At 35.9% G+C, this 24,517-nt stretch overlaps 1 protein-coding gene across 7 annotated transcripts in view; it reads right to left on the reverse strand.

The window, feature by feature from the left end:
• Positions 1-24,517, reverse strand: part of PREX2 (phosphatidylinositol-3,4,5-trisphosphate dependent Rac exchange factor 2) — a 356,760-nt gene that overhangs the window by 107,338 nt on the left and 224,905 nt on the right. For all 7 annotated transcript variants that reach the window (XM_059166273.1, XM_059166268.1, XM_059166269.1 and 4 more), the window contains one exon: positions 22,141-22,255. In XM_059166273.1, the coding sequence (XP_059022256.1) occupies positions 22,141-22,255 (115 nt within the window). The remainder of the gene's footprint in view (positions 1-22,140; positions 22,256-24,517) is intronic.

Below are 24,517 nucleotides of genomic sequence, written 5' to 3' on the forward strand. Positions count from 1 at the left end.
GGTGTCAGAGGTAGTGGGGCTATGCTGCATTCCTTTTTACTGCTGCCGACACCCTCCTTCCCTCTTTTCCTCTGACACCTTCAATCACTGACTTCCAATTTTTAAAACTGGAAAAACTTCCAATTTTTTAAAAATTAAAATCCAATTGTCTATTTTCCAAACATTCTTCTACTGCATTCTGATTTTTGCCCTGTTTTTCATGAGTCTGAAAGGGTCATGTTTTTTTCTTACACCTGCAACATACATATATCACCAGGGACTTATAATGCTGTATGTGTACATATTTTCTAACGGTAACACCATACTCTGCTACTACAGGATACAATCTCTGTGGAAATGGACAGAAAAGTCAATCTCCAAAAAGGAAAACCTTTCCAAAAATAAAGTTTAACTATATTAAAAATAAAACATCTCATTACACCAGGAAAAACAGTAGAGTCAAGTAACATTTCTATTTTTAAACTAAGTCTACTTAATTTGACAACAGTTACATCTCAAGAAAGTTTGGCACCTCAATATTAAAGGATAATTTTTAGAATTAAAATCATAAGTCTTTTTAGGTTTAAAGTCATAAAAGTCTCAACTGACATGAAGTTGACAGATCAGCTTCTCCTCCTCCACATCTTTCTCTGTATTCCTTATTTGACTCTACCTGGTCTTCAAAATTACCTTTCTAAAGCACAGAGATGAATATTTTATTAACTTGCATAAAGTCATTCAGATTTACCCAGTACCCAAAACCTACAATTTGGGCCTTCAAGACCTCCCCTAGCAATCTACCAACAGACTTCCCTTCCTATCTCTCATCTCTCTCTTTGCCCTGTCATGTTCATACTTGATTCCCCCAACACACCATCCACCCACAGGAAAACTGCCACACCTTTTCTCATATTATACTATCTGCCTAGAATCTCTTCTCACCTCTGCTGCTTGGCAAGATTTTGTTGATCTTCAAAACCCTGCTCAAATATGACATCTTCTTGAAAATTTCCCAAGTGAAAAAAATTTATCTCACTACACGGCACTGGGTTACACTCATTCTATCATCTTTGCTAAATTACATACTCTCAGAGAGCAGAGAACCACTTTTTAAAAATTTGTCACCCTGGGGTGACTGGGTGGCTCAGTCTGTTAAGCATCTTAGACCCCAGTCATAATCTTGGGGTCCAGGATCAAGTCCCGTGTCCAGGGAATCTGTTTGTCCCTCTCCCTCTGCCCTTACCCCTGCTCCTGTTCTCACTCTCCAAAATAAATAAATAAATAAATAAATAAAATCTTAAAAAAAAAAAAAAAACCCTTGTAATCCCATAACCAAAGATAGTGCCTGCCATACACACAAAATTTGTCATTCCGTAACCAAAGACAGTGCATCTATACTTGGTATTGTATTGAAGTAAATTGAACTCTATTTCATTTGGAGTCTGACATGGGGCTCGTTCACATGATTCATGAGATCATGACCTGAGCCCAAATCACAAACTGGACACTTAACCAACGGAGCCACCCAGGTGCTCCAAGAAATATATTAAATGTCTTAGTTTATAGATAAAATGATATTATGCACATTTTAAGAAGGATTATTTGCAGAAAATATTCTTCTAAGCTTAGAAATATTAGGCTACATCTCAATGAACACTGAAAAGCAACACTTAAAGGAAAGCATTTAACAGTCATTGGAAACTATAATTAGAGAGGAAGGGTGTTTCAATGATCCATCCTCAGTGAGAGACAGCTATGCTCAAGAGAAAAATATACACTGGGTCCCTTGCAAGACTCATACACAGTAGTGTTGTTTCACCTCTAAATGACTAGCAAAAAGGATCCAGCAAAATACTTGCTCATTTATAAATAAGAAAAGATGAAAATAAATATGGATGAAGCACACTTACATTGAGTTTTAAATGTCTAATTCTTAGCTTTTATACTTTTATACTAGAATCTATAAAAAGGCTGTGCTTCCCTTTATTTTTCAAGGCCCTTACTATAGTACTTAACACAGACCCAGTCACTCAATATTAGCTAACATCATAATAGAGCTGTTTTTCATTCTTCAGAATTTTAAAATTATATATATATATATATATATATATATATATATATATGGTATACACTATGATGATCTGATATAGACATATATAGGAAAATAATTACTACAACCAAGGTAATTAACATATCATCTCCTCAGTTACCATTTTTTTAATAAGTGATGAATGAGCCTAAAACTTACTATTTACTCTCTACTAAGCATATTTCCTTTGTTCAACATAGTATTATTTAGTACAGACACATGTCTACACATTATTTCTTCTTCGTTTTCTTCTCCTTCTAGATTCCATATATTCCAGATTTCCGTAATTCTTTTCGACCTATTTTTCTTTGCATAATGTTCTCTGGTTCACCCCACTCTCTTCTGGCATGCAAGGTCTCTGATGAGATATCCAATGTACTCATGGGAATCTTGTACATGAGAAATATTATTTCTTCTACTGTTTTAAAATTCCTCTTTGTCTTTGACTTTAGATATTTTTATTTTAATGTGTCTTAGAGAAGATCTTTTTTGTGTTGAAACTTCTGGAAGGCCTATGTGCTTCATATGGATGTCCAAATCTCTCCCTGGACTTGAAGTTCTCAGCAACCACATCTTTGGATAAGCTTTCTGAACTTTTCTCCATCTCTTTTCCTTCTGGGACCCCAGTAATGTGCAGGTAGTTTCTCTTAGTGGTATCCTATAATTCATGTTGGCTCTCTTCCTCTCTTCACTCTTTTGCATCTTTTTTTTTTTTTTTTTTTTTGGTTTTGTTTTCTTTTTGTTCCCCTAACTGGATAATTTCAAATGTCCTGTTTTTGAGTGCACTGTTCTGTTTTTGCTTTTGTTTTCCCTGCTTGGTTGAATCTGCTGTGGAAGCTCTCTATTAAATTCCAGTTAAGTCATTGCATTCTTTAACCCTAGGGTTTCTGGTTTTTTTTTTTTTAATGGTTTCTATTTCTTTTTTGAACATCTTATTTTGTTTATGTATTGCCTTCTTATTTAGTTGTCTGTATTTGCTTGCACTGTGATTCACTGAATTTCTTTAAGAGAATTCTGAATTTTCTGTCCAACAGTTTATAGATCTCCATTATTTAGGGTCAGTTATTGGAGCTTTATTAATTTACTTTTGTGGTGCCATACTTTGATTATTCAAGATCCTTATGGTCTTGTTTGGTGTCCCTTATGGTCTTGGTGTCTGTGCATTTAAAGAAGTAGATAACTCTTCCAGTCTTTACAAACTGCCTTCAGCAGGGAAAACTTTTTGCCAGCTAGACCATCCAGAGATTCTAGGATAAGAGGGGACATCTGGTAGGGTCTATGGATGAATAAGTCTGATGCCTTGGTCGGCAGGCAGGCAGGGCTAGTGCTTAGGTTCACAGTGTTCCACAGGAGCCCACTTGGAGCCTGAGGTCATGGGGGTTGGTCTGGCACTGATGTAGGCCTGATTCTTGGGATTATGGTGAAGTTGGGTGCTCACATCACTCTTTTTTCTCCATGGGAAATGTGTATCTCTTTATCCTGGGTTAGCCAGGTTTAAGGGAGGGCTGATGGGGGTAATATAATGCATATTTTCTTATTTCCGTGATCCACTCAGGTGCTATAATCCTTCACCTAGTATCTTTTGCTCCTGTTAAGGTAATTTTGTTCACGGATATTTGTTCAAATTAATGTTTCTGTAAGTGGAGGGAACTGGAAACTACTGTACCATCATCTTGCTAGCATCATTTTCCATTATTATTCATTATTTAAGACCCATGTTGAATATCACCTCCTCTCTCAAACTTCCTCAGTATCTTCAGAGTCAAAGGCTCTTCCATTTCTTCAGCACCTAGTATCTTCCCTAATGTTGATATCTATTGTTGTGTACTGTGAGGATTTGTTTACATGTTTCTTTCCCCCCAACTACTAGCACCTTGAAGACAGAGCCAATGTACAGTTTATCTTTATTACTCAATTACCTTGCATAGCACCACCCACAACTATGAGTGTTTGATATATTTTAGTACAGTAAATAAATTTCCTAAGGTACCTAAATTAAATTTCCTAAATTTATTGATAAGTGACAGCTCTAAATCATTTCCAAAGAAAATGGGTCTTCTTTCAGAAAAAGGAAGTCTGTGTCAGAAAGAATTGGAAATCATCTATCATGACCAGTAACTACTGGTCAAGAAAAAGTTGCCAAGCATAAGTTTCCTCCATTACAAAAAATATATATACTCACTATTTTGTTTAAGAACCTTATAATAGGAAAAAGACAACTGTACGAAAAAGACCGCCCTATCTTCAACTTCCAAAGTACATAATTAAAACCATTTGAGGCAGTGTGAAACTGTTACTGGCTTCTTCTTTTTTTTTTTTTTTTTTTTTTAAAGATTTTATTTATTTATTTGACAGAGAGAGATCACAAGTAGGCAGAGAGGCAGGCAGAGAGAGAGGAAGGGAAGCAGGCCCCCCGCTGAGCAGAGAGCCCGATGTGGGACTCGATCCCAGGACCCTGAGATCATGACCTGAGCCGAAGGCAGCGGCTTAACCCATTGAGCCATCCAGGTGCCCCTGATACTGACTTCTAAGATATTAAGGCAGACAACTATTCAGAGGTGAGTCTCTTACAAATGAATGTAGACATCTGCTTCAGAGAGAATGGCAGGGAAAAGGTAATAAAACTAGAAATACGGATACACAGAAATTAGAAAGACGTCATTAGCAGAATATGGTAAGTGAAAAATGCATTAATTAATTAAAGCTCCCTTTGGGACTGTCTTTTGGTTAATTTCAGTCCTCAGATGAGCAAAATGATCAAAGGTAAGTTTTAAAGAACTATTTGGAATTGAATATAATCTCCATGAGGGCAGGGACTACATCATTTTACTTATGACTTGTACCTGAAACACTGCCTGACCCAAAGCAGTTGTTCAGTAAATATTTTTGAATGAAGCATAAGTCAATAATTTAAGGGCAAATGAGAATCAGTTTTGCTTAACAAGGAGGACTCTCATGCACTACTGAGTCCTTCCCACAAAAAACAGTAAGTTCAATCAACTTCATTCTTAACTAGATGAACTAATGAGAATAAATTTGCACTGACTATGAATCTTTTAGATACTGTCTGATAACCTCCTTCCCCTTCCATTTAAATTTCTCCTAAAGAAGTCTAATTTGCTAATCCTACTTCCAAACCTGCAACCCCTCCCCTCAGTTGATTGTAGCCAGACCTCACCTCTACCCTTACCCTTTACAAATTATTCTGCCAAACGATGTCAATGACAATGACTTTATACTGTCCAATCCCAGACATTATTTTCTCAATCTCTTCTTATATAGGAGTCACCCTCAATTCTCTATTCACTAAGTCTTTTAACATTAGCCTTGTGCTTTGTTGGTTTTCACACATTCACTTAAGCTTGCCTTTTCTGCCTCCCTCCATGTGCTCGTCTTCCTTACTTGTTTTCTGTCCTACCTCACTATTCTCACCCTGAACACTCTCTTGAGTCTTTTTCTTTTTTCCTCCAAGAGACCCAAATATGCACATCTCTAAACTCCAGATTGTGTGTTTCTTCATTTGATCAATAAGCAGTAATCATAATTTGTTCATTTGTTCAATAAACATTAATAATAAACAATAAGTTGGGTATAGTGGTACGTTTTGTGGATAAAAGAATGAAAATAAGACAATTATTTACTTGCAAAGAAGCTACATTTGAGAGAGGACAATAAACAGGTAATTACAGTCAGCATGATAAGTGATCTAAAATAAAAAGGTTTAGTAGAGTGCTAAAGTGAACATTATGACAAGTAGCCCTTAGGCAAAGGGAATGAAGGGTCTTTACAGCATAAGGAGAACCTTAAGAGTGTAAAAAAAAAGAATAGTCCATTCAGGCTATGGACTTTAAATCTGTAGAAAGCTACTTATCTTCTGGAGAGAAGGGAAGACATGAGAAATGGTCTTTCTTCCTAAACTCCCAACTGCCATTGGGAGATTACTCAGCAGATATAAGCAGTAGTTAAATGACTAAATGAAAGAAAATAAAAGGAAGGATAGAAAAGAAAGAAAAGGAAAAGAGGGTAAAGAAAGGAGGAGGAGATAAGACAGACAAGGGAGAGAGGGTAGGTGTGAGGGAGAAGGGAAGGAGAGAGAGGGAGTAGAGAGACAGCTCTGTCCCTTATTTGTCACGGATCTGCTATGTTGTATTAAATAAAAGAGAAGAAGTAAATGATGTGGAACTTAAAAGACCTCCCTCTTGTCCTTATTGTTGATAAACTTACTGTAAATCTCCCCTAAATCTTCTGAAAACTTTATGGCATTTAGGGACTTGAGAGTAAAACAACAACAAATCAAAACAACTCATCCTATACTATGGTTTTCTATACATAAGAATGTGTGGTCAGTACTTTCACTCAGTTACTTTGAAAATATTTTTTGAACATCTTTTTGGGTATAAAGCAGTGTTCCGTGTTTTAATGATAGATCCATGAACAGGTTCCTTTAGAAACTTGCATTCTGGTACACATGAGGTGTGAACTTGTCTTTCCTTCCCTGGTAGGGTCTGAAGAACCTGACTACAGCAGGCCTTCTTTATGGGAAAACAGAAGCTCTCAACGCTGGCTCTTCCTACATCTGCTTCTCTCATATAGTCCAACCCTGGCCCCAGTGTTGACTTCAGCAACATTTCTTCACCCAGACACAAGGCAAGTTTACTCTCCTTCCTTCAGAATCTGCCCTCAGCTCCCTTTTCAGTTCTCATCCTTGTTTAGGAAGCACACACAAACATATGAAAGGCCAAAGCTACATCTCCCACCAGTAACTATTTATTTGAAATCCCGGCCTATGTCTTCTAGCTTAGTGCTGCTCAAAATGTGGTCTGAATACTTAAGTAAATAATTTGTCAGCAAAAAGTTAGAAACTGTGTAACAATTTACATGGTATCAACATCCAAAGCATTTAAAAGCACTTGTTTTATTGAACAAGGTACAGACCAGTACAGTACAGTAAGTCACATGTGCTGTGAGTCACAAAACAATCATGCACAGGAGGGCCCCACTGCACTAAGTGATATTTGAAGGTTAGTTGGTCAGTTATGAAACAAAAGTGTTTAAAAATCGAATACAAACATAAGAATTTGTTTTTATTTAAAACCCATCACCTCTACAGTCATTTTAGTTATTAATCAGAATTTTTTAAATTGATGGTTTAACATCATCTAAACTAGAAACATAATACACAATATTTATCCATAATTTACAGGTGACAATATAATTTCATTGGATTTTTTTTAAGAAATTGCTCTTTATTTTTTCCTTCCCTTCCCATCAACATATCTCTGTAAGATTTGTTTTCTTCTATTATATGAGTTATTAAAACAGGCATGGAGAGAGTTTAAGTGTACATCTCCCCCTGCAAACTATACTGAAATCCTAACCTAGATAAGATACTAAGCAAGAAACTAGCTCATTTCTCCTATTAAAAGCTTTGAATATTGGTATACACAGTGTTCAAAGTATAAATAAAGAATTAAATATGGGGAATCACAATTTCACTCATAATTTGTATTTATTTACTTATTTAAAAAACATTTACTTATTTTATTTAGAGAGAGAGTAGGGGGGAAGAGGAGAAGGAGAGAGAGAATCTCAAGCAGACTCCCCACTGAGCAGAGAGCCTGATGCACGGCTCAATCTCACAACCCTGAGATCAGGACATGAGCTGAAATTAAAGTTGGAAGCTTAACTGCCTGAGTCACCCAGTCATCCCTCATAAATTTTATCTTTGAGTGAAGAATAACATGAATGGCTTTAATGACAATCTTTCATTAATGGCCTAAAGAATCTGGTAGTATTCATGATGCAGTGAAGCAGAGCTGAATGCCATTATGTTCCATTTGGCTTTTATTTCCACAGTGTATAAAAAAGTTACTGCTCCTAGTACTCAATAAGGTGCTTCGAAGTGTTCTGCCACCTTATCCATAGTGGAGCTGGGCAGCCATCTTTTCTGCCTTTGGGCTAAATCCAGGACTGGAAGCACGGTGAGGTTTATACATCCTCTGGGTAATTTTCCACCATCATCTCTTAACCTCTTAGCTTTCTGGTATGAAATAAAGCGCAGTATCTGGCTTATTCTCAGGATTATTTCTGTGGACAAATAAGGATCTTCTAGCTCCATTTTGCATAGCTTTTTAGGCAAGTTCCCTCTCTGTCTCACTGGAAGATAGTTCCCCGTTGCCACTGGGCAATGAGGTCAGCTGTCCCAATACACAAAGACCTTGGAGAAACCAATATGCTTTCTTCCATGAAAATCCATCTTCAGATAAAAGTCTTCATGGTTTGTTACTCTTCACATTAAGCAAATATTGAAGATTGTATGCATCTCCTCTCAGCTAATACTCACAGCAGCTTATGAAGCATCACTAGCTCCAGTGGACAAATAAGAAAATCAAGGCTCAGAGTTATTAAGAATTTGACCTAAATTGTACAACTAGTCAAGGTAAGAGTGGGGAATGGAATCCAGGTTTGACTGACTCTCCATCCTCTGGTGTAATAATGAAGCGGGCAATTCCAGATCAATAGCACTTTGTTTCTTCTTATTCATTTTACTGTAGAAATTCCGTATTTACAAACTAACTGAAATTTTTTCCCCATGACCGAAATCCACCTGGTCTATTAAGAATGTTTCTGCTTTTACTCACTTGGCCCAAAAGAAATGCTGCGTATGTCATTAGATCTACTAAAAATGCTTCTCCATAGGACTAGCAAGGGATTTGTTCATCTATTATCTTCCATTGTGTTTTCTGAATGTGTCTAATTTTACATCTGAGTTCACTAATATCTCAAGTAGGTTGAAGTTCAAAGATTTCACAAACTGAAGCACATCTAAGAGGCTTTTAACTTATGAATGTATACATAATTATATAAAATATGCTATGAATGGAATAGAACTGTGGGCTTTTAATCTTACATGACTAAAATATTAATATTTGAATAGGCAAAGGAAAATATTCTAAGTTAGGTATTATTCTATCCTAAGTTGAGTATTATCCTATTTAATATTTAATTATAATGTATCATTACATAATTTTAATTATATAGTATTATATGTAATGTTACATGGTACATATTTCAATACTTAATTTTGGAATTTGATGCAAAGAACATGGCTGATAATCCATTTTGATGCCTTTTAAAATGTATGCAGATGATTTCTCCTTCTCTGACAGTGTGTAATATCCGATGCGGTGCATTCATTGCAAGGACAAAAACACATTAGTGAGTTTGATTCACAGCCAAACTCTAGAGAGATACTTTCTTTTGTTTTCAAGCAACAGTGAGATTCAACAATTTTAGTCCCTTTTGCCTATTTCTTCTGCTCTGGTCTTTGTCGGATCTTCTTCTCTAGTTCTACAGCTGTGGAAACCTCCCTTTTCAGAGAAAACAAACCAGAATTCTTCTGTTTCCCTTAAAACACTTCAAAATTCTCCTTTTTTTCAAAGAAGATTTCATGTGTTTGTGTTGTATGTAACTATTCTTCCATTACTTAGTTAAGTAATTAAAATTCCATTAAATCATTTTCCCAAGTCACACCCAGGATTACTGGGATCATTTGTTACTTTGGAGAAGTACTGGAACACTGTAACAAAAGCATACATTTTAGAGCTGGAAATAACAAGTTTGAGCCTTTGCCCCTCATTGCCAGTTGCCTGACTTGGAGCAATTCACTTCACCTCTCTGTATATATGGCACTATTACCTGGGAAATCTCATGTATGATTTTGGTTTCATCTATTTACCTCTATATGAGGTAAATATGAGTGTCTCCAGCCTACTGGATAGAGCCTCTTGAATGTAAATGCTCCCTCTTAAATCCAGTTCAATTCCATATGTTGCCACTCCTCATCTTGAAGGCCCTTCTTCTCTTGTTCCCTCACTATATCAGACAATGATCCAGGTGTCCAATCCAGTGGGTCTCCTTTTCCCTCCATATGTAATTCAATGAGGGAGACTTTCTCAGATATTTCTAAAATCTATGTCTTCCTCTCCATCTTCATTTTTGTCTTCTCAGGGTTATTACCCCTTGCCAAAATGATCTTAGTAGCTTCCTAACCAGTCTCTCTGACTCTAGTCTTGTTCTCACTCCTAATTTGTCCCCACTGGTATCACCAAAGTGCTCAGTTTAGAATGCAAACTCCTGGGGTGCCTGGGTGGCTCAGTCTTTAAGTGTCTGCCTTCGGCTCAGGTCATGATTCCAGGGTCCTGGGATCAAGCCCCGTATCGGGCTCCCTGCTCGGCGGAAGGCCTGCTTCTCCCTCTGCCTGCTGCTCCCCCTACTTGTGTGTGTGCTCTCTCTCTCTCTTTCTCACTATCAAACAAATAAATAAAATATTTAAAAAAATGATAAATTAAAATGCAAACTCCCCTCCCCCTACCCCAGCACAGTGGTCCTCCTCCTGCCCCACCCCCTGCTTCCTTTTTGCCCTGCCTCCTGTATTGCCCTATATGTTTCTACAGGTCTTTGCTCATAATGTTCCCACCTCCTGAGATAGCTTCTCTCCCCTTCTTCTTCTGGCCCACTGGCCATAATGTGTCAGAGCATCCCATCCTGAGCTGCTCAGTCTTCCCTAGGTGTTCTTCTTCTGTGTTTCTGGGCATCCTGTTACCTCCACCATGGTGTTAGTAGGGTATTTTGAAATAGCCTGTTTACCACATTCACTCTTCCTCTCCTTTCAGATTCTCAAGGATGTACTGCCTGATTCATCTCTGTATTTTCCATGCTATATCACATTCCTGCATTTGCATATAAGGGTGCAATAAATATTGTTGAACCATGAAGAACATACTCAAAACAGCATGGGAATGGCTAGGAAGATTCTTTCATCATTGACATTACAAGTCCATACCATTCTCCAAATATTATGTTGAAGTCATCATGGTGTCGGTCAGGAACCCATTGCTGTTTATATTCTGTTTCCTAGCTGGGTTGCCTCAGCTTTTGACACATACAAACATTTATTAGTCATCTATTAACAGATAACTTAACAGCAATGATAAAAGAAAAAGACAAGGGAAAAAGAGAAACAGAAACACTTACAAAGAATAAAATGCATCATGTCATAAATGTTATAGAGCTGTACAAGGAAATATAAAGAAAAAGACTAATTTATGGGAGCTGGTGAGACCTCTTGGGGCATAAATTTGGGGGTATGCCAGGAAAAATGGAGAAGAATGGCCAAAACAGTTTAGCTAATTAGAGTCATTCTGGCTGAAATTACCAAAAACCAAGCAAAAATATATTTGATTTTCTTCCTGTATGACTGACAGAATGACACAAACTTGAATCTATAGAAGACAGAACTTTGCCCTCAGTTGAAGTTGGGTGGTCCATGTTGTTAGACAGCTAATTTTATAAATATAATGTTCTGTGTTTCACACAAATAATGATCTTTAGTGAATTTACCTAAAATTCTTTTAAGTCATGGTTATGTCTTTTGATTCAAAAGACATTTAGACCCAAGCTAAATTTCCTGACCGGTATCGGGGCAAAGTTTCCATGGTACATCTACCAAACAAAAGAAGTTTAAAATGTCAGCAAAAAGGCAATGAACTAAAGAAATAGGAAACAATTCACAGAAGAGCTTGACTAAGATGATTTGAATATAATTTTTTAAGACTGTCCTTGTGATGAGCTAGAAACGTCAGCAGAGTTAAAAATAAAAATCGATCTTGCTTCCATAAGCACTGACAATTTTTCCTCACAGAGTATATTTCCCTGATTCTTCAGTGTATACTTTGTGACACTTCTAGCTCTCATTTATTCCAAAGGAAATTCTAAGCAAAAAGAACTTTGATCTTCCCTTTGCTTTGATGAAAACAATAGCTTTTTTTTTTTTTTTTTACTTTGAGATAGAGGCAATTTTCTTCAAAGGTTTTTTTCTTTTCTTTAAAAGATGATTTTGTTTTATCTTTCTGCTTTCACTACTAAACTGCATCTCTTTTTATTAATATTTTTATTAACATATGATGTATTATTTGCCCCAAGGGTACAGGTCTGTGAATTATCAGACTTACACATTTCACAGCACTCACCATATCACATATCCTCCCCAATGTCCATAACCCAACTACATTCTCCATACCGATTCCTCCCACAGAAACCCTCAGTTTCTTTTGTGAGATTAAGAGGCTTCCGGATGTATCAGTGGGTGGGACCACTGCCTTCTGCTCAGGCCATGATCTCAGGCTCCTGGGATCAGGCCCCACATCTGGCTCTCGGCTCAGTGGGAAGCCTGCTTCCCTCCTCTCTCTCTGCCTTCCTCTCTGCCTACTTGTGATCTCTGTTTGTCAAATAAATAAATAAATACATAAATAAATCTTAAAAAAAAAAAAAAAGTCTCTTATGGTTTGTGTCCCTCCTGATCCCATCTTGTTTCATTTTTTCCTTCCCTACCCTGAATACCTCCCACCCTGCCTCTCAAATTCTTCATATCAGGGAGATAAAAGATTGTTTTAAAGATGATCTGCTTCTCCTTGTCAGCCAGAATATCTATTCATCCTTGATAAATATTATCACAATGAAAGATTTATCACAAAAATGTGAAAACACATAATTAACTTGAATCTCATTTGCTGTACTTATTTAAAACCTGCATTAAAAATTCCCTTAAAGTAACATAAAAATAAATATTAGACATAATTACAGCTTCTCAAGAATGAATGAATTCATCTGAATGCAGACAAGATTAAGTACAGTCCAGATAAATTAATGACTACATGCTTAAATGTATATGCAGCCACATCTCAGTCTCCGAAAGCAATGGTGGCAACATTTAATAGAATTACAGTATTTCTCAAATAAAGAAGAGATATGTTGTTCTGCAAGTGTCATTATAATTTCAACTTTATCAGATCTTGTCCCATGTGAAATTTATGAACCTTGGCTACACTGATAATTTTCTTGAGAGAGAGGTATCCAACAGAGTCAGCATCTGTACCCTTCAAATAGCACTTAATCTTCTGGATATAAAAAGAAGTAGCCTGGATACTGGAATAAATTCAATAAAATGCTAATAGCACAAAAATAGAAGAACCATTACATTGCAATTAACCTGATTTCCAATTCAATTCAACTATTTTTATGGTGCTTACTACATAACAAGCACAGTGGAGAACTAGAGTCTGGTTGCCCTCAGATGTACTGAGCCAGACAGGTAAATAACACTCAAGTCCAAGTAAAACAAATGAAATCAAAGAAATTATTAAGTCTTAAAAAAGAAAGTGATTAGTTTTAGCTGAGGCTATAACTGAAGGCTTCCTGCAGGAAGATAAATTTGAGATGGATCTTAAATAATTATACTCTTTCAGCACATGGAAAGAGCTGAAGCATGCCCTGAGTGACAGCTGGCTTAAAGAAATTGAGGAAGAACTGTTAGTGAAGGAAGTATGGGAGTGATTCTGTTCACACATCTGTCTCCCTCTTCCTCTTGAATTCTAGTCAACACACACTTTATAATTTCTCCTTCCCCCTTTAGGATTTTTACACATGCTCTTCCCTCTGCTAGGAAATACTCCTTCTGCACACCTTCATCTCCCATTCCCTGTCCCTTAAGCACTGCAAGCCCATGCAACCCCATCTCCTTCAGATCGCTACATAAATGTCACTCCCTCAAAGCATTCATTCCCAAAACCTTCAACAGTCTTCCCATCCCAACCCCAATGAAGACTGATTCCCTTCTTATATACCTATATAGTACCTTACACATTCTCTACATACATTTTTCACATATTGCTGTAAATTATTAGTAAAGATTTTGTTTAATATTTATCATAACCCACAGGCAAAATTTTCCTGTGTGACAGCATCATCTTGTGTACTGCAATGGCCCCAATGTGAAGCGCGATCCCTGGTGTCTGGTGAGCGTGCAGGGTTTCTTTCTTCTTTTTCTTTTTTATTTAAACTTTATTTTATTTTTCCAGTGTTCCAAGATTCATTGTTTATGCATCACACCCAGTGCTCCATGCAATACGTGCCCTCCATAATACCTAACACCAGGTAGGTATTACCTACCCCTCATTCCCCTCCAAAACCCTCAGTTTGTTTCCCAGAGTGAATAAATATCAGTATCCAGCAGTTCCTTTAGATTTACACTGTGTGAGAATTTGGCACTTAAGTATAATTTATATTCTGTAAATGTTAAATCCTTCATATAATTCATATATAGAAAAGGATTCTAGAAACTTTTAAGCCTTATAAATGAATTCAAGTTTTTTGTAGACTTAGATGTTTTTCTCTTGCTATTGAAGAATCACTTCTAATATAAAACAAAATTTACAACCTGGAAACTGTGTTCCTGGTTTGAAAACAGAAAGAGATTGAATATACACATTGAGTTTACAACTTGTCTTACAGAAACAGAAATATGGATGCATTTTAAAATATTTAAAAAATGAAACTCAGCTGAAGGACAGAATGAGAAACAAACATAAAACTGCTATAGAGGAGATAAATATGCATCTGGAATGTTTCCAGTTAATTTTAAAAAATCGTATCACTTAATAACTCAAAAAGCTGCAGCTTTATAAAGAAAACAATTGGAAGACAAAGACATTATTTATATTCTATTTAATGTTCTCTCTGTCTCGTTCTATCTCCTTCTCCCTCTCTTATTGTCTCTCTCAGATTTCATTAAATCCATACTCTTATTGATTTAAGGTAGCTTTCACAATTCCTCATCAATAGAACAACCAAAATATGCCATTTCAAGCTTGGACATACTGTTTGCCATCCAAGTGAAGACTAGAAAAGAGTACATTTATAGACTGAAGACTCTGAGGGAAGACAGAAACGGGAATGGGGTATGATCTCACAAGAGGAGACAGATGCAAAGGCTCAGGTCCTGGTGTTCTTTATTTTCTCATGCTGTTTGATAGCTGTACTTAAAGACAAAAAATGGCAGTGAGTCCATGCCACACTTGATATCTATCTTATGCCAGGAGAACATAGTCGCTGACATTTCTCTTCCTCAGAAGTAGAAAGACTTGACACATTTCATGGAAGTGCTATCATGGGAATACCCAAACACAGGCATACTTCTGGCCAGACATTTCTCAGTTGAAAACATCGTTCAAAATATATGCCTCTGAGATTGGTATCTGTATAGCATTTCTTGTTAACAAAGATAAGATTTCCATCTTCCTTCTGCTTGTTATATAAACTACATTTTGGCTTTTAAAAAACTTTCTTTAAAGAAAATTCTGTATCCACAAGGGTATACCTTAAGAGAATATATGCTTTTAATATTTTATTGGTATATTTCTGTAAAATGGATTTATATTTAGATGGATTTATATTTAGATATCCAAAATTATAAACCCTAAAATATTCAGTATGAAGTTATCACTTCACAAAAATAATAAATGATCTCAATAACTAATATACAACTTGCTTCCTTTAATTTTTCTGTTATACTTTACTGTTGACTTTATACTGAAAATAATATTTAAAAAATAACCATCTAGAACCTCAAACTGAAAGGAATATTTTAATACACAGGATACTGTTCCCATTTTCATTACATTTTGTCTCACTGATCACCATGCAGTGTTATTTTTTGCCAATAAGCAGGATACATTAAAATCAAAGGGTGTGGTAATGATAAATTACAGCCATGTAGGGCAGGAAAAAATGATGCTAATGGGAAAGATGGCTCATGCCCAGAGGGAATAAAAAGGAAAGCCTGAGGTAGAAGATAGAGAATAAAATTGCATGAGAATGGTGAAGGGAAATGGTGTAGGGAATAAGAATGCCCCTTCTCCTAAATTTCTGGATTAGAATTTCTGAGTTAAACACTTGACAAGCTATTACTTTTTTTTTCTCCTCCAAATTTTTATTTAAGTTCCAGTTAATTTAACATACAGCATAATATTAATTTCAAGTATAGAATTTAGTGATTCATCATTTACATGCAATACCCAGTGCTCATCACAAATGCTCTCCTTAAAGCCCATAACCTTAATCCATTCCCCTGCCCACCTTCCTTGCAGTAACCATCAGTTTGTTCTCCAGAGTTCAGTTTCTTGGTTTGCCTCTTTTTTCCCCTGCTATGTTCATTTGTTTTGTTTCTTAAATTCCACATGTAAGTGAAATCATATGGCAGTTGTCTTTTTTGACTGACTTATTTTGCTTAGCATAATACTCTCTAGCTCCAACCACATCATTGCAAATGGCAAGAGTAATATTCCATTGAATATATATACCATATCTTTTTCCATTCATTGGTCAATGGGCATTTGGGCTTTTTCCATAATTTGGCTATTGTTGATAATGGTGCAATAGACACTAGAGTGCATGTATCCCTTTGAATAAATATTTTTGTTTCCTTTGGGTAAATACTTAGTAATGCAATTACTGGATCATAACGTAGTTCTATTTTTAACTCTTTGAGGAACTGTCATACCTTTTTCCAGAGCGGCTGCACTAGTTTTGCATTCCTACCAATAATGTAAGAGGTTCCCCTTTCTCCACATTCTTGCCAATATCTTGTTTTCTGTGTTGTTAATTTTAGCCATTCTGAGTGGAGAGAGGTGATATCTCATTATAGCTTTGATTTGTATTTCCCTGATGATAAGTTGATGCTGAGCATCTTCTCATGTGGCTATTAACCATCTGTATATCTTCTTTGGAGAAATGTCTATTCATGTCTTCTGCCCATTTCTTGATTGGATTATTTGGATTTTTTTTGTGGGGGGGATGGGAGGAGTGTTGAGTTTCTAAGTTCTAATACTAACACTTTATCAGATATGTCATTTGCAAATACCTTCTCCCATTTCATCAGTTGCCTCGCTGGGTTTGAGGAAGCATAGAAGACATCAGGGAGACCCTTACATGGTATTATTTCTTAATAATCAAGAACTTTGTCTGATTTGGCATAGGATGGTATATTTTAGACAGAGCTGTTAAACATTTCTGCTGGCTGAAACTCGTTCATTGGGGGTAACAGCTAAACCAGAGTGTCTTCAGGCAACCAGAGTCAGAGCTATGATGCATATGGCAAAGACTCCCCAGGTGTACTGCATGGTCTGTATCTCCATAGAGACTGGAAGAGGAGTTGTCAGACCAGCCAGCTGGTCTCAGCTCACTTAATGAAAACTTCAGCCATTTTGGATGTTATTTGCAGTAGAAGATACAAATGGACAATGTATAAGATACAAATGGACAACAATAATTTAAGAAAAACTTTCCAATAGCTTCTGCATTGTACTTACAATAAAATCTATACTACCTATAATGGCCTACAGCCCTATATAACCAAGTGTCTACAAATATCTCTCAACATGCATTATCCTTAATGTCTAGAATCCTATTGGCCTTCTTTATCTTCCTTAAAAAGGATAAGCTTATTCTCGAGATTTATGTACATCAGTTCACTGTTTTGGGAAAGAACTTCCCCCCAATTTTGGCAAGGCTGTCTCCTTTTGATTCAGTCTTTTCTCCAAATACCACTTAATAATTAAGTCATTGCTAACCACCTCCTCTAAATAACCAGTCTACTGGTATGATAACTTGTTTTAGTTTTTCTTCATTGCACTTTTCACCATCTACAATAATTTGTTTATAGATTTATTTATTTATTTTTCCCTGTTTTGCTTAATTTAATAGAAATGGAGAATTCATGAGCACACTGAATCAATGAATAACTGATAGTCTAAAATCAGGGCAATTGGGAGCACTTGGCAGTATCTGACACTTTAGTAATAGATAATGTATTTTCAGTATATTATGTTCACTCCAGTAACTAAGATGGCCTAACATAGTACAAAAAGTATAGACTCTAAAGAGAAAAAAGTCTGTAATTTAAATCCTGGTTTTACTACTTATTATCTGGGTAAATTTGTGTAAGTTTTCCTTCAAGTGGAGATGATAATATGAAACTCACTGGTTTGTTAATCCAGATTACTCACCTAGCATTAGTACTGGCTCGATATGTTCTTAAAAACTGATAGATATTATAACTGTCATCATTTTTAAAAAATATTTTATTTATTTATTTGACAGAGATCACAAGTAGGCAGAGAGGCAGGCAGAGAGAGAGGGAAGCAGGCTCCCCGCTGAGCAGAGCGCCTGACATGGGACTCGATCCCAGGACCCTGAGATCATGACCTGAGCAGAAGGCAGCGGCCCAATCCACTGAGCCACCCAGGCGCCCGTCATCATCTTTTAAGTAGCAAATTATTTCCAACTATTTGCTGTTCTGGAGAAATCTCTAAAACTAGAATGGAATCCATTGTTCCCTCTTGTCCAGCATGCTTACTTTGCACTTTTTGTGATAGCCCACTGATCTGTGGTGCTAAGCCTACCCAAGAATGGGCGCATGACTTGGATCAGGCTAATGAGTGCCTCCTCGGGTCTTTTGCTGGAACTCTCCATGGAGGGGTAATGGGTTAGACACTTTCTCTTCTTTGAATCCAACACTGGTCTTCCCTGACCATCTCTACTCAAATGTGAAACAACCTTGCCTAAAAATGAATCCCACGAGAGGAAAGAAGTACCAAGTGACAGGGAAAGAAAGGGATTCTTGACATCCATACCCTCGGATCCAACTTTGCCTAATGCAGACACACCCCTGGATATACATGTTATATATGTTTTGAGTTTGGTTTCTGAAATTTGTAATCTAAAGAATGTTTTCTATTAAAACACTAGTTCATTTATTTATGTTTTTAGTCCATTTTAAGGCTGAAAAGGCCTTTTCTGAGGTCTAATTAGCAAATAAATTAACATCCAGAATGAAGTGGTTTTCTGTGAAAGTGTTTAAAAAAAAAAAAAACAAAAAAAAAAAACCTCTGGGCTATGAGGAGCTAGAGACACCTGAGAGCTATTTTTCTACAATGGATAGTAAAAAGCCCTTTAAAGAAATGGTCATTGTTGGCCTGTAGCCCCTCAAACCAAGAACAGATGGCCTAAAAGCAGTTGCAGAATATTTGTGGTTACACAGTAACAGGATAAATTACGGAAGAAATTAACACCCTTATTCAAGAAGTAAGCAGGAAGAGAAGGTATTACTGGAAGAAGTAAAGAGGAAAATAATTGTCTTCCTGTGTAAAGGAAATTAAATATGCAACAAGTAGGATATAGAGCAGCTAATTACTGACAAGGATACTAATTTTTACTGAGGAGTTTATGTGCTTTTTGAAATATTTCTCTGGAAAAGATACATTAAAATGTTTTCTTATGTGAAGAAGATAGCATGCATTAGTATAATGCTGTTTTTTCTTAATAATGAATCTTAAACATCTTATCAGGTATCTGTTATATATGAGTATCTATTATATTTCTGTTTTAAAAAAATATCCAGGGGTGTGAATGCTAGGTTACATCCCCATTTCTGTTACACCTAAATAATTTGATGCAACTGATCATACATTTCAGAGAACATCTTATGCAAAATACTTTGATAGATATCACAGGAAACACCAAGGTAAAAGTATTCCTCATCTTTTTTTTTTTTTTTAATATCCCTTATCTTAAGGAGCTTATCATAGAATAAAGAAAATGAGAAATCGGTACACATAACTGTATCAGCAGAGAGAAAAGCTAAATTCTGTCGTAGCCATAAATGAAGTAAAATGAGAGACTGTCAGAGTGATTGGACATTCACTTAGCCTAGTGCAGTGGCTCTGAAATTTGAGCGTGCATGAGAACCATCTGGAAGGCTTGTTACAATACAGACTGCTGGGCTCACCCCAGAATTCTGTTCTTTTCTTTTTAAAGAAGTTTGCAGATGGCATTGACCTGCTAGTCTAGGGATCATCCTTTGAGAGCTCCAGGATCTAGGGAATTGATTTGCAATACTTGCCACACATCAGAATCTTCTAGGGGACTTCTAGAGAACCTAATGGATTCTTTTAAAATTACTAACAGATTAGAGCTTTTATTTTTAAAAGAAAAATGTTCTTGTTCTACCCTAAGCTTTAATAATTCAAAAGTACTATTGTGACATTTTTCAGTTTGTCCACCGTATGGGTAAACTCCGAAGATAAATTAATTCCTAAAATTCTTGATATGGGGAGATTTTGCTTCTTGTATCTCATCCCAGCCCAATAGCAAAAGAAAAATACTTTATGAAGAAGACTATGCTAGAGCTGGACACTGAATAATATGAATAGTACTTTTATAAACCGCTGGAGAGAAGGGACACAGATGCTTGGTGGACAGTGAAAAGTCATGGGAGAAGGAAACTATGGTGCATGACTGGAAATGAGAGTACAGCATGGCTGGAGCATAGGTGGAGAAAAGAAATCTCAGATCAAGTCATGAAAAAATCTTTTTTTTTTTTAAAGAGTCGTTTATTTATTTGTTTCAGAGAGAGTGCAGGCATGCACATGAGAGCGTGAGCGGAGAGAGGTGGGGTAGAGAGAGTGGGAGAAAGCAGACTCCCCACTGAGTGATAAGGGAGGGACGGGAGGGGGGGTTCCCAACCCAGGACCCTGAAATCATGACCTGAACTAAAATAAAAAATCAGAGGCTTAACAGACTGAGCCAGCCAGGTGGCCCCAAGTCCTGAAAAATTCTGACTGCCATGCTAAGAAGCACCCTTTTGGGGCAATAAGAAATCACCAAATCCTGTGAGCCAGAGAGTGACATAGTAAGATATGAGATAAAATTATTATCTGGAAGCAAAATCCAAAAACAACCCTGGGTGGTACCGACAGGAGACTGTTAGGATGTGACAGCAATGGTCTAGGCTTTTTGACCATTTAGACCAATGGTCAAACTGGGCTCTGGGAATGTGTTCTCAGGGCCCACGTGTTCTATACAAATGTTTTAATTTTCTGTCTTTATTTCAAAGATAGTCTAAGACTGTATTTGATCAGTTAATAAAAGCCAAGGTTGTCTTTTGTGATGATGGTCTTCAACTGAAGATTTTCACAAGACTGGGCTTAAGCTTTTTTAATCAGTGTTTCTTAGTCAGTGGACACACTAAAAATTCAAGATTAACTTTTTTGTTTTTCCCTGTGAAAGAAGTCAGTACATTATACACCTTTGGGAAATACTGATCTGGACTAGGTAATAAAATGGGCATAGTCCAAGAGACATTTTAGTCAGATTCATCAGGATCTCTAACTGACATTTTAGGAGGAAGATAAAATGGGAAATCAAAAAGATATTGGGGGCTTTCAGCCTGAGAGCTTCACAAGTGATGAAATGGTGGAACAGAATAAAGCATGAAGGAAAAGGGACAGGTTTGTGTGAGGCCGGAGGAGAAAGACAAAGCATCTGTAGTGAAAGAAAGCCTATTGGTCATAACTATGAGAACCAGCACCTCCCCATATACAGGAATTTTAGGAATTAATTTATACTCAGAGTTTAGTCATATTGTGGGCAAAACTGACAAATGTCACAATAGTTAATTTTGAATTATTAAGGCTTAAGTTAGAACGAGAACATTTTTCTTTTAAAAATAGAAACTATAAACTGTAAGTAATTTAAAAAGATGATCTGCTTACAGAATAATTCATAAGGTAAGAGGGAGATGTATATGTTAATAATTTGTTGAAAATTAAAACTTTGAATTATAACACATTTCTCTTTCACTTACTGTATTTAGTTTTCCCTGCCATGATCATTCTGCCAATACACTATCTTTAGAGAGAAAAAACAGCAAAATCCAAGCATTAATGTATGTATTTGAAATTAGATATTTTTCTAATACCAAGTACATGCTGTGTCATATCTTCTGTGTTAACCATATTCTTCTCTCTATGTCAAGGTGCCAGGTGTTTAATGGCACATAAAGGAACCTATTTTATTTATCCTTAATCCACCGTAACCTCTTGGGGATACCTAAAAAATATCCATGCTTTCTGTACTCCTGGAGATGGTGTAATAAATATTTAATTTTTGATCTTCTTCAGCAATTAAGACAATAGCACAAAAATTTCCAAACATTTTTTCTATTTTATTTTTAAAAAGTATACTCATTAGAATATTTTGAATATTAAACCCTAAATAAAAAGACTTTCTATCAAAAAAAATCATCCATCATTTAATAATATGTCAAAAACATAATTAATCTTGTCCCTGACAAAATATAAAAGCTTATTTTTTAAAAAATTTGAACAATTACATACCTGAGCTTTTGGTTGTATTGTTTGACTTTTTCCAATGAGGCTGCATTTATCTGGGCTTGAAATTCTTCCACTGAAACATTGTCTCTATAATAATATCCTTCCATGCTTTCCAGTGCTGTGTAAAGAATTAAATGTTCTCTTTCACATGGTCTTGTAACTCAATTTCTCCACATTTACTGTAATCTTATTGATTATTAATAAATGTATTTAAAACACTAAATATGACCACACATGCAAGAAACAATCTTTCACCAGTCCAGAAATAAATGAAAATCATTCCTCTGTTCTCAAAATAAATAAAAACATTTGGTGATTATATCTGTGTAGGGAAAGGTAATTTCTAATTTAAACTGTCTTCTATTTTGGGGGCACCTGGGTGGCTCAGTGGGTTAAAGCCTCTGCCTTCAGCTCAGGTTATGATCCCAGGGTCCTGGGATCGAGCCCTGCATAGGGCTCTCTGCTTGGCGGGGAGCCTGCTTTCCTCTCTCTCTCTTTGCCTGCCTCTCTGCCTACTTGTGATCTCTGTCTGTCAAATAAATAAATAACATCTTTTAAAAAAATAAAAAATAAAATGTCTTCTATTTTTAATGTATATATGCACACATATACATACATATATTACATATATACATACATATGTATGGGAGGAAGAACTGTGTATCAACATACATAAGAATAAAAAAGAATAAAAAAGTTGAAATTGCTGCTTTCCATGTATACATACATTCCCTTGTAGCCACAGTTAAATTATGAAATATGAGTGTAATAAATTTAAAGTATAATCTTAGAATATTACCCTTATTATAATTCTTAATCTAGTTGAAAATAAACAAGTGTAAACATATATATATATATATAACTTCCCATTAATTTTAAATGTCTTCTGATTGAAATGGATTTCCTTCTTAACTAACATTTTTGGTTAAGTATTTCTTTTTCCTTCAAACTTTAGGTGATGGTACTTTTAACCTTTTGGAGAGGAAATGAATTATATGAAGTTCTTAGAAATACAAGATCTCTTATGGAGAGGATGCCAGCAACAGGAATGGCAATGAAGCCTATTTGGAAATGTAAATTATTTCCCCTTGAAATTATTGCCACTAGTAAGTATCAATTTTCAGCAGACTATTTCAAAATTGATAAAAAAATTAATCTTGTTTCAAAACTACTAAATGCAATAGCTTCTAAACAAATAACTTTCTTCAAATTGACAGAAACTTTACCTTTAGGGGCAAAAATAGAAAAGTCATTGCTAATTTTTTTTTATTAGTTCCAGCTTTTATTTAAATTCCAGTTAGTTAACGTATAGTGGTTTCAGGAGTAGAATTTGGTGATTCATCACTTACATAAAAGCACCCAGTGCTTATCGCAAGCTCATTACTAATATTTGTTGTGCTGCTTTCTTAACTAGTCAGATTTCTATAGCACTGAAGAAACAAACAACCTTTTAGAGTATTGCCAAATTTGAAATAAAAAAATGGCATTGGCTTATAATTGAGAAAAACATTATGGAAAATTAGAAAGATGCTTACTACATTTACTTCAGTACATGATATCAAATTTGTGGGTTTGTTTCAAGGATTGTTTGTTTATTCCTTATGACTTCTGCATTAATTAGAATATTTGCAACTGGTTTAGCAAGCTTTTGGTCCTGAATACATACAAGAAACAAAAGGAATTCTTCCTGATAAAACAATCCTCAAATAAATGCTACATTCACTTCCATTAATGAGCTGTTATTTGTGAGAGGCAAATATTCAGAGGATACAGTGTATCAATAGTCATCCTTCAATGTGAATTCCTCTTAATAGTTGTAAAGCTAATAATGAAAGTCCTTGCACTGGAGTAAAACCACCACTTCCACTCCTTAAGCATGTTAATTAAAATCCAGGGTCTTCAGGTTCCTCATTTGTGAAATGAAAAATAAGAGTACCTACTAATTATGATTCTTGGGAAATAATTAAATCAAATAACAGCATTAAGAGACCCATGATATTCTTTCCATTTATTGAGTGTGTTTCATACATGCCCAATGCCCTACAGGCATTATCTAATTCAATTTCTAGGAGATAAAGAATATGCGTACGTCTGCTTAGCCAAACAGGAAGTTCTGGGAACTAAAGAGGAGGGTCCATACAAAGATACTTCAGTTTGTAATTTAAAATCATAAAGACCAGATAAATACCAGGAAGGAGCTACAGGGAAATCCGGGGTGAGGGGTGGGGTGGGGGTTGGGGTGGGGACAGACAGGAAAACACCTAGGGTCTAATTTTTATAAAAGTCTTGTTGACTCAGTTTTGGCCAGAATATTCAGTCCTGCTCTAAAAGCTTGTTGCCATACAAAAACAAACTGACATTTTTATGACATTCCTTGACA

Source organism: Mustela lutreola, chromosome 3 (assembly GCF_030435805.1).
Source record: "Mustela lutreola isolate mMusLut2 chromosome 3, mMusLut2.pri, whole genome shotgun sequence".
NCBI lineage: Eukaryota > Metazoa > Chordata > Mammalia > Carnivora > Mustelidae > Mustela > Mustela lutreola.